We start from the raw sequence: 10,998 nt of genomic DNA, 5'->3' as shown, positions 1-10,998 counted from the left end.
GTAATGTGATTTAAAGAACACGAATCAAAATTGCATTTTCCTCTCGCTAAATCCTGAAAATATCTAAAATGACAATCAGTAAACAAGAGAATCAATTAGAATTGAGCTTTTCTTAACAGATGACAGTTTCCAACTTGGAATGAAGCATCAGCGCCAGCCTGACGCCGCAAATATCGCCGAAGTCGCGATGAGCGGAACAACTTGTCTTTACACGATTTGCTACAAGAATCTCACTTTTCTCCTATCACGAAACGCCGCTGTATGTGGGGCGTGGTCCCGCCAGGAATCGCTTTCTGATTGGTCAATACTGAAGAAACTAAGCCAATCGCACGAATACATTAATTAATATTCAGCGCGCTCCCGCCCTAGTTGTAAATTCAACGTCATCAGCACGCCGTAGATCCTTCTCCTTCTTTACAAAGTGTGTTAGAGATGTCCGTATGTAAAGTTTTGCATGTAATTGTTTTTGTTTTGTTTTGTCACGGAATTCCGCCTTCTGATGGACAGAAAAAGAAAGAGGTGTGTGCGCATGCGGCCGCTAGAGACAGTTAGTGAGTGTGTTGACCGGCTAGAGCGTCGTGCAGCGGTTAGCAAGACGGCTAATGAGGAAGTGCAGCGATCGCGGCGCCAAAATGAATGACGCTTCGGTGCAGACGCGTCGATTCCATAAACGCCTGTTTGCGAGCTGCACCGCTTGTCCCGGGACCGCTTTTACGGGTCTGTCATTCCAATAAAAAAGGAGATGTGGGAAGGCATAGATGATCTCAGAGTCATCAGAAAGTGCAAGTTGAAGTTCTCTCACTCATCGTCTCATGATGCTAAAAATGTCACGTTTATCCAGGCTCTTTGTCACACAGTCTTAGTCACTTAGTGTTTCTTTTGAGACAAACAAGTAGGAGAAACATAATATACACAAAGTTAGCGTATTTGTTTCTCCTACTTTGTCTCAAAAAGACACTAAAATATGTCTAATGAAATGTGATGTTTTAAATGACTGGCATCATTTCATACTCACTGCAGCTGAAATGTTAAGACTGGAGAGCAGTTGGCATGATGCTGTTATTAGTAACTTTTAAATTAATTTCTCATTCCAAATTACATTTACAGTGTTAGATAATGAACTTAACAGAGGTTTATCCATTTATACAGCACGGTCCTCTTACTGTGTCTATTCAGTATTGTTAGTTTGATCGAGACCCGCAGCAGGAGTGGGATTCAAACCAGCAACCTTACTGCCTTTGGACCCAAAGGTCGCAGGTTCATTCCCTGCCTCTGGCTGTAGTACCCTTGAGCAAGGTACTTGCCCTAAAATTGCTCCAGTAAAAAAAAATTACCCAGCTGTATAATGCTTAAGTGATTGTAAACATGTAATAATTGTGACCTTAACATTGTAAGTTACTTTGGAGAAGAGCATCAGCTAAATGAATAAATTAAATGTAGCGTAAGAGAACAATCCAAGCCTGGATGCTACTGCCCCGCTTTGATTTCCTTGAATATTGATTATTTGCACAGAACTTAATTTCCAGACCTGGTTTGGAACATGAAAAATCCAAGTCTTGAAAAAAATGTAGGCGAATTCTTAGTTCTTGACATTTTGAGTGGGGTGGGGGAGAAAAATGTAACTAACTCCCTGCTCTGTACCAAGACACTGCTGATGGAAAAAGTTGGCCAGATGATGGACTGGGCCAGCAAGAGATCGGTGATCAGAATGAACGGCGAGAAGTTCCGGCGGTTTGTGAAAGCCCCGCCACGGAATTACTCTGTCGTCGTGATGTTCACTGCCCTCCAGCCCCAGAGACAATGTGGAGTGTGCAAGTAAGTGTCATCAGAAAGTTTATGGAGCGGCTGGCTCCACATTGCCGCATCCATGCAGTGTGGAAAACCCAGGTTGTTTGCAGTGTTTGTCAGATTTAAAGATTTTTTTTTTTTTTTTTTTTAAAATTCCTTTTATGCACATACTTTTAAAGTAGGCATGCACCATGTAATCTGATGGAGTGAGCTGGCATTGCAGAATATGTATGTCTAGCGCTTAACCCTTGCTGGGAATGTTTCGGTTAACGTATCCACATGTACATAGAACCATTAAACTTTGCAGTATGTTTTGTGAACACATTTTGTGAGACACAAGATGCTCAGAATCTGTGTAATATTTTTGATAAACACTGAATTACAGATAGGGGGAGTGCAGTGGCGCAACGGGTTTAGACTCTGCCTGCTCTCTGGTGGGTCTGGGGTTCGAGTCCCGCTGGGGTGCCTTGTGACGGAAGGGCGTCCCGTCCTGGGTGTGTCCCCTCCCCTTCCAGCCCTCCAGACAATCACAATGTGTGTGTGTGTGTGTGTGTGTGTGTGTGTGAGAATTACAGATGAATTAGGATGAGAAAAAACAAAAGGAAAACAGATAATTTTCACTGTCCTGGAAATGCTCTTCTCTCTTTCTGCATCCAGGCAGGCTGATGAAGAGTATCAGATCCTGGCGAACTCCTGGCGCTACTCTAGTGCTTTCACCAACAAGATCTTTTTTGCATCTGTCGACTTTGATGAGGGTTCAGACATTTTTCACATGGTAATCTCTCTTTATTTTTTTCCATTATCTTTCCCTCATCCTTAAACTGTAACGTCTTGGACACCACTATCTGTAGGTGTGCCGTTTTGACCCGAGAAGTAACTCATTTTCCATGTGCTATGTACGCTTTTATACGATACCCATGTGTTTTATTATGTTTTCACAACTGTTCTGCCGTTTAACAAGAGCTTTTCGCAGAAAAATATACTGGAGCATCCGCTTTTTAGTGAGCCAGTGTGTCTGCAGTTGATCCCTTTCCTTTAACCCACACACACACACACACACACACACACTTTCTGAACCACTCGTCCCATACGGGGTCGTGGGGAACCGGAGCCTACCTGGCAACTTGGAGCATAAGGCTGGAGGGGGAGGGGACACACCCAGGACCGTCGCAAGGCACCCCAAGTGGGACTCGAACCCCGGACCCACCGGAGAGCAGGACCCGGTCCAACCCACTGCACCATCGCGCCCCCCTCCTTTCCTTTAACCATCAGAAATTCTTTTAAACCTGAATAAAAGGGAACTATTTTTCATAAAGTGAGATATTCAAAGTGGGGGAAAAAAAATCCAAGAAATCACTGAGTCATAAACCATTTGCTGAAACAGTGGTGGGAAATTTTTCATCAGCGAATTACAAAGGCATCCGTCTAGGTTGACGATGGTGCCTTTTTCAACAGTGAGCCAAGTGCCTCTAACTTTTAATTTAACTGGCATTTACTGCCATTTGAAGATCCCAACAGTAGAGGTGCTGAACAACAGCATAAATGTTACATTAAATAGAGCACAACTTATTCAGTATAAAACATGTTTTTAGTGCCTGTTCCTGTGAGTTTTGATAGGACTCTCAAGATGTAAGTGTTGATCTTACAAACCTTTTTTTTTTTTTTTTTTTTTTTTGTAGCTGAACATGAATTCTGCCCCAACGTTTATGCACTTCCCGTCTAAAGGAAAACCCAAACGGGCAGACACGTACGAGCTGCAGGTTCGAGGCTTTGCGGCTGAGCAGATCTCCCGGTGGATTGCTGACAGGACGGACATCAACGTAAGCCATGTGTAATCCTACCATTAAGCTCACCTGGTAAGACTGAATCTGTCCTCCTGTTCCATCACTGCGACATGTTTGAATAGAACGAAATGCATTATGTAAATGTCACAGTGCTGTGCATTTGTAAATTCCCTTTTTTTTTAAAAAAAAAAAAGGAAAAAAAATCAGCCCAAACATTGTATGTGTGTGTGGCAGTGATTTAAGTTACCTATGTGAGCTTTTATATTACCTGCCTATGGAGTTGTTATGTACTATGCAACCATTAGATATTTTTTCTGTTTTTTTTTTTTTTTTTTTGGGCATCCCCCAATAAGTTATGAATTGCCTACTTGGATCATTCTTTGTAATTTTTTTTCAAAATATTTACACGATTACTAGTTTATAATAAATAAGAAAGAAGGGATAATTTTACGCCACAAGGGCAAAGGTGTGTGTTCCTGAAAAGGCCGAGAGCGTCGCTCAGATTGAATTCTCCCTCGCTCTGATGTCTCCGTTCCCTCTAGGTTCGGGTGATCAGGCCCCCTAACTACGCAGGTCCACTGATGCTGGGCTTCTTGCTGGCAGTCGTCGGAAGCCTGGTGTACCTAAGACGCAACAATCTCGAGTTCCTGTACAACAAAAACGCCTGGGCTTTTGCGGCTTTGGTACATTTAAAGAACTTAAACCATTTTATCGTTCCCCCGCCTTTTTTTTTTTAAAATGAACTGTTTTTAGCTAATCCCCGTGAAAACAGTTAAACTCTCTGCAGTTTCCTTAGTTCTGCTTTGCATGAAGTTTACATTGCGTAAAATTTTATAACTCATCCTCAGCAGCTGTGACAGGTTTTGCAAAACGCTGTTTAATTTGTTCACGTTTGAACAATAATGTGTCAGGAACATTGCAGATTGATAAATGCAAACCTTTGCAACTGGCACAAATCTGCTAATTTAGTCATGATACAGTTGAATGTATCGCCATCTGGAAAGAGGAATGGCGTCTAGGGGGTGGCTGTCCAGACGACCTCCCCCCCCCCATTTAGTAATTATCTGAAATTGTTTGTCCACTATCAGGGGGTGTGGTGGCGCGGTGGCGCAGCGGGTTTGGCCTCTCCCTGCTCTCTGGGTCTGGGGTTCAAGTCCTGCTTGGGGTGCCTTGTGACAGACTGGCGTCCCGTCCTGGCTGTGTCCCCCTCCCCCTCCAGCTTTGTGCCCTGTGTTGTTAGGTCAAGCTCTGATTTGCTGCGACCCAAGCACAAGCGGTTTCAATCTGTGTGTGTGTGTGTGTGTGTGTGTGTGTGTGTGTGTGTGTGTGTGTGTGTGTGTGCGCGTGTGCATGCCTGTTTGTCCAGTGCTGGGGCATTGTAGTCCAAAGCATGTGTCACTCGGCATTGTAAGGTGCAGCCTGGATGAGAGATCATTCTTTACAGGGTAGCCACACACACACTCACACAGTAAGTGTAATTTAGAATCGCCAGTTTATCCGAAACGCGTATCACGAGACTGTGGGAGGAAACTGGAGCACCCGGAGGAAACGCACACAAACGCAAGGAGAACGTGAACGTTCAACACATGCTGAACCACATTCGATCCTGTGCTTGAACAGCCCAGGCGCTGTGAGGCAGCAGCACTAATGCCCGCCCAGCAGAAATTTAAATTTTTGATGTTTTGTAAATGAAAGGAGGGGGTGGAATGTCCAGACAAGCTGCAGTTAACCTGTTTCCCTGAACTGGCCACATCTTTCTGGTTTGCTTTTTTGCAAGTGCTTCGTGCTGATCATGACCTCTGGACAGATGTGGAACCATATCCGCGGACCTCCATATGCTCACAAGAATCCTAACACTGGCCAAGTGGTGAGTAGGTGTGTTTAGTGCAAGGGTCGGCGTTGGAAGTCTTATTGCTAAGTTTCTGCAGATGGATATGGGGTGGATAGATGGGGGGGCTGCTGGTAATGTAGTGGTTACAGCTCCTGACTTTGACCCAAAGGTTGCAGGTTTGAGTTTGACTTCCAACATTAGTACCCTTGAGCAAGGTACTTGCCTTAAATTCCAGTAAAAAAAAAAAAAAAAAAAAAAAAAAAACAGACCCAGCTCTATAAATGGGTCAGTAATTGTATATAACTTAACATTGTAAGCTGCTTTAGAGAAAAGTGTCGGCTAAATATCTACATGTAAGATATATATTAAAATAATGTATACCTTCTGTATTAATTTAGATTTACTCTCTAGGTGGTCTTATCTTTCAGAGTTACATCCATGGCAGCAGCCAGGCCCAGTTTGTAGCAGAAACCCACATTGTTCTTCTATTCAGTATCCTCTAAGTGTATCATGAGATGCACAGTTACATACAGTGTGTAAATGCTGGGGGTGCAAACAGTCCAGAGCCCCACAAGTGCCTGTCTCAGCCAAGCAGTTGTCCCTTGACTAAGTGTTTCAGACTCAGCTGTGACCTTTGGAATGGTTCTGCTGCATGAAGCAGCCACATCTGACATGGACATTGGGAAGAGGAAAAGTAAGTAATTGGGAATGGTAGAGAAAGTTGATGGCGTTCGAAGCTCGGGTTGTTGATCCGGATGTCCGGGTGTTCGCCGAGCTCGATCCAGACTGCAAATGTTTCATCATCAGTCGAGTTGACATCATCACTGCTCAATGTCTGTAATGCAGGTTTGAATGTCAGTCTTTATATTGGGTCTGGAAGCTGCAGACTTCCTTGACTTTGATTTGATGCCTCATTTAAGATGACCTTGAGCATTGGATCCCATTCTAATTTCTGGTTGGCTGATCACTGTGGCTGTAACTAGTTCTTAATCTGATTTAACCTAATCAACCTGATTAATTAACCTGATGGATTGATTAACCTTATTAAACCCTACTAGTTTAGTTTTTGGTTCATGTTGGGTGGTTCTGGCATCGTATGGGCTCACATATGGGGTCCAGATCATAATTAACTCATAAGGATAATTATTACTATAGATTTTTGCAGCTAAGAGTTCTGTGTGTTACTGAATAAATTGGGACAGTTTTTCCATTTATAAATACATTTTCTTTTTTTAATGTAAAAGTGTTCTTTCCCATTCATTGGTGTGGTTGACTACTCAACTACAATTGACACAAAAGTAAGCGATTCCTGTGGAACTGTGCTGGGACACAGTGATCTGTATGTCGTTTTGTCTGAAATGCTAAAAAGCTTCTTTAATGTATTTTATGACATTTTCTCAGTTACTGCAGTAGAACTTATTTTTGGAACCAGTGGTGTTGAACATTTATCTGTGTTCTTGTTTTCCAGCAAATCAGTCACAGCATTTTATTCAAAAAGCATGAATTCATTTTATTCCCAAAGTGTGTGAACCACTGAACTGAATAGGTGAGGGCACGAAAAAAGCAGATAGGACAGAAAATTAGTTTGTTTAGAATAAAAGCAGTGGGTGTGACATTGGCAAACCAACAGATTAGACAAATCTGTTCTGCAATTAATATGAGAAATTAAAGTCAATGGAGAGAATAAATTGAACCTGATGACCCAGCATACATGTCACAACTTAAATGTGGTGGAAAAGAACCTAACACTTCCATACGCTTCTATGGTTTTACATACCAAGACAAGCTTGACATTAATATAGTCGAACTGTAACACGACACAAACGAATGTGAAAGATAGGAATACATTTTTTTTACATAGAAAAATGTATTTATAAATTGAAAAAAATGTACCAATTCATTCAGTAACACACAGATCCTTTTTAGCAGCAAAAATATGTAGTAATAATTTTCTGTATGAATTTATTATTCATATTGTCTGTTACCTTAGTGAGCCCCCCCCCCCCCCCCATGTATGGGGTTCTTGGATGTTGCTGTTTTCAGTTTAATATTTTATACCAAGTGATGTGATTTGCTTTTCAGTTATTACTTTGGTCAAACTGCAGCTTCTGTTGACTTATGTGCATCATAGTTCTGCATGATTTTAATGCATCCTGAGAGAATCTGTTCATTTTCCCCTCTCTGCAGTAATGTGTATTGCTGGGATTGGCTTGGTTGTTCTCTTCTTCAGTTGGCTTCTGTCAATCTTCAGAGCGAAATACCATGGGTATCCATACAGGTATGACTTCGCAGCCTCTCCCGTCTCACTCTGATTTACCCTTCTCACAACCTGAAAATAATTTAGTTTTCCTTGTGTTTTGAGTTTTTTTTTTATTATTAATTTTTACAACAGAGGGGAAAAATAATTCCATATACAACAGGCATTGTGTTACTTATTACTCTTTTTCAGTTTTGTATTTGTGTGTGTACTTATTTTATCTATAACAACATAGCAGTATTTATAGAATTTATTATTTTCACAAAGGATTGATTTGCATTCTTGAGCATGTTGAAAACTCATTGCTTCAGTAATCTAGTATCATTAAATGCTGCGTTGTATTCTTTGCATTTCTGTTACAGTATTAATTATGAGGTCAGTGAAGGATGGCTGTTTTTAAATGTCATTCTTTATTAATTTTTTCCCCTTTTGCCATTTTACAGTTTCCTGATGAATTAACAGGGGAACAAGGGAATGGACAGGGTAATTATGGTATTATAAATATAACACCAAGGAAATCTCTCAAAAGCAATATCATGTGCCTTAATTGAAACTTATATGCTCGACAGACAATACCATGATTTCTTGGTACAAGTGATCATCACTGATTTTCTTTTCCTCCGTTATCATATGAATTTGGCTGCTGTTCTAAGGTCTCCTAGGTCTTGTTTATAAGGGCCTCTGAAACGGCCCAAACACACCGTGGAGAATTCATACATTGTTGCTGATTAATATAATAGAGGTGCAAACGTTTGTACTAGTCCACAGTCCTTTTTCCGAAACCCTTGGGACCAGGTGTGTTTTGGAATGCATAATTTTTTTTAGATTTTACAAAGGTAATATGACACGTTGACTGTATTTACACCGTATATTACTTAACACCCTCAGCAGGGTCTGGGGCAGCACCCTGTACTCAAACGCATCAATATTTTTGCAGCAAAGCATATCAATTATTTATATAGGAGTAAACTGGTAGATGAAATAGTGGGATAAGTATAGTCCATAAATACTCTAGTACTGCTTATTTCTAAGGAAAACATTCAGCAAAACTTAAAACGTATGCAGGTTTAAATTAAGCGAAATACCTGTACATATACAGTACATGCAGTAAATATCTGTTACCTCTGGTTGCTCCAGGATTTTGGAGAAGAGGGTGCATTAGACTTTCCAGGGTTTTTGTTGTCGTCGTCAGGTTTCGTTTGAAAATTTTTGGCACCAAACTACCAAAAAACTTTTTGTTTTATTTTTTTTAAGGGTGGGCTGTGTTCAGTGGCAATTTGACTGTTGTGCAGCTGTAAAGTTGGTTTGGTGGGAATGTAAAAGACTACAGGGTTTTTTTTTTTTTTTTTTTTTTTTTTTTTGTGGCAGCAATGTTATTTATGCCGGGCAATGATAACTTATTCTAATTAAAAAGACAAAGTCACATACTTTCCTGTTTCAAATTCATCTTTAGAATTAATCTCTAGCTATGAAAGAATCTAAATGTAGACATGGGAGTCAACTGTAGACTTCCCTTGCATATTTGCTGAGCAGTGTCAAGTGTTAATGTAATTCTACAACAACTGTAATTCATCCCTGAAAATTTGCTCATACGGTGAATTCTCATGAACTCTTAATTACCATTTATTTAAACTAGGAAAATAAACAAGACATTCCTAAGCCACGATTTTTGTTTCACCAAACATGCAAAATTCCTGCTTTATTCCTTCCTAAACACAGAGAAAATGTAATTCTGATCAACCCAGAATATCAACACATTACCTGTTTTATTCTGTTGTGTAAATGAGATGCGTGGAAGAAATTATGCGGAGGGTGGGCTACTGCCCTTGGCCGGTGCTCAGATATCAAACTGAAATGTCTGTTCTCGTATGGTTTTTGTCTTTGACGTGTTGATGGATTGTTATATAGGTTTTCGGGTTGAAATTCCACGCAGTTACTTAAGTACAAGCTTTTAATACGGGCACTCTTTATGAAGGGCAAGGCTGGTAATTGTTCTGAATTTTTAATGTCATTTTGAACAGCCGATATACAAATTCATGGTAAAGGTAGGAAAGTATGAAGCTGAGAATTGTGGTGAAAGTCCTCAGATATTTAACTTTAAATCATAACCATTGTTCTGTATGTGCTGTTCATAATGATTTCAGTTGTGCATTTGTTTAATGTACTTTTTTTTAAAATTCTCCATTAAAGCCAATATCCTGCAGCTTAAGTAAGGACCGAACATTGAAAAAGTATTGTCATTAATACTGCTGGCCTTTGCGCTTTCGAGGCAAGTTAGGAACATTTATTTAGTTCGCTGAATGATTCCTGTACATTTCTGTGCTGCAGACTGTGATGAAAAGCAGGCATTTGGGGCATTGCTATTCAGCAAAGTATGGAAAGTTGTGAAAAATTGAAAAAACAACATGCAGTGGTGTTGGGGGGGGCAAGAGATGATAGGTGGATCCATTTTTAATCCATAGCTGGACTGAAGTATTGAACAGTGGAAACATGCCTGACATAAGATCTTGTTACTTGGTCTGTGCTACATCACAGGGGATTGTTGGATTATGAGGGTTGTTTTTGAAGAACACTGTCTTACGTGAAAGAGTACATTTTTGAATGTTTCAGGGAAAACCTTATTAAAACTTTGAAAGTGCCTTAAAAATGGTTTGTTTTTATTTTTGGATTTATATATAATGAAGAGAACTCTTCATTATATAACTTTTGACAGCTTGTCCAGTGATGCACTGCTGGATTTCCACACCGGACCCCTCTGCTTGCCTCATATATGGCTAATTAAAGTCTTCGTGGTTAGTAGTTATCCGCAAAATATTATGTCGGGATCTCAGGTCTAACTTGACTTGTGGTCTAACTCAAGTTGGCGGCAGTGAGGTGGGACGTAGCGATGCAGGATCACGGTTGTATTTAAACAAAGTTCTCCTACGTTCCAAATGGATGTCTGAACTCCAGATGAAGTGATTTGCTCCGCTATGATATTTACCACGTCTGTACTCGTACTTGATGGTGTATGAATGCACTATGTGGAGCTGTACTGCCATCAAGTGGACACATGTACTGTACCTGGGGTTCCTGTTACAAACAAGCCCTCATCTGTTTTCCAAGCATGCGCGCTTTCATACCAAATTAATACTGCAGACAAGATGACCTTAACGTATCATTGTTTTAAGTTCAATAGCAGTATTATTCCACAAGGTGAAGAGCAGAGTTTTTTTTGCTGTGGAGGGGGAATAAAAAAAACATAAGGAATGTCCTGCTATGTTGATGTACTGAAGAACAATGATTTCAGACTTTAAAGCACAAAATAAATCTCAGCTGGGTCAAGTTCAGGTAGTGCA

General features: G+C 40.5%; 1 protein-coding gene across 3 annotated transcripts; it reads left to right on the top strand.

Moving 5' to 3' along the window:
* The first annotated feature begins 389 nt into the window (after nucleotides 1-389).
* On the top strand, nucleotides 390-10,426 carry LOC108934085 (magnesium transporter protein 1). 3 transcript variants are annotated; one of them, XM_018751593.2, is made up of 10 exons: nucleotides 390-519; nucleotides 1,646-1,815; nucleotides 2,446-2,563; nucleotides 3,468-3,608; nucleotides 4,115-4,255; nucleotides 5,350-5,439; nucleotides 5,832-5,895; nucleotides 6,023-6,097; nucleotides 7,591-7,681; nucleotides 8,104-10,426. In XM_018751593.2, exons 1-10 carry the CDS (start codon nucleotides 433-435, stop codon nucleotides 8,117-8,119), a joined length of 993 nt encoding a protein of 330 aa, XP_018607109.1. In that variant the 5' UTR covers nucleotides 390-432; the 3' UTR covers nucleotides 8,120-10,426. The 3 variants fall into 3 exon arrangements, with proteins under 3 accessions (XP_018607109.1, XP_018607108.1, XP_018607110.1); XM_018751592.1 differs by lacking the exon at nucleotides 8,104-10,426 and having other exon boundaries at nucleotides 7,591-7,819; XM_018751594.1 differs by lacking the exons at nucleotides 7,591-7,681; nucleotides 8,104-10,426 and having other exon boundaries at nucleotides 5,815-5,895.
* Nucleotides 10,427-10,998: the final 572 nt, after the last annotated feature.

The sequence above is a fragment of the Scleropages formosus genome, chromosome 4 (genome assembly GCF_900964775.1).
Source record: "Scleropages formosus chromosome 4, fSclFor1.1, whole genome shotgun sequence".
NCBI classification, from domain to species: domain Eukaryota; kingdom Metazoa; phylum Chordata; class Actinopteri; order Osteoglossiformes; family Osteoglossidae; genus Scleropages; species Scleropages formosus.
Note: the sequence above shows the minus strand (reverse complement) of the source record. Positions and strands in the feature narration are given on the sequence as shown.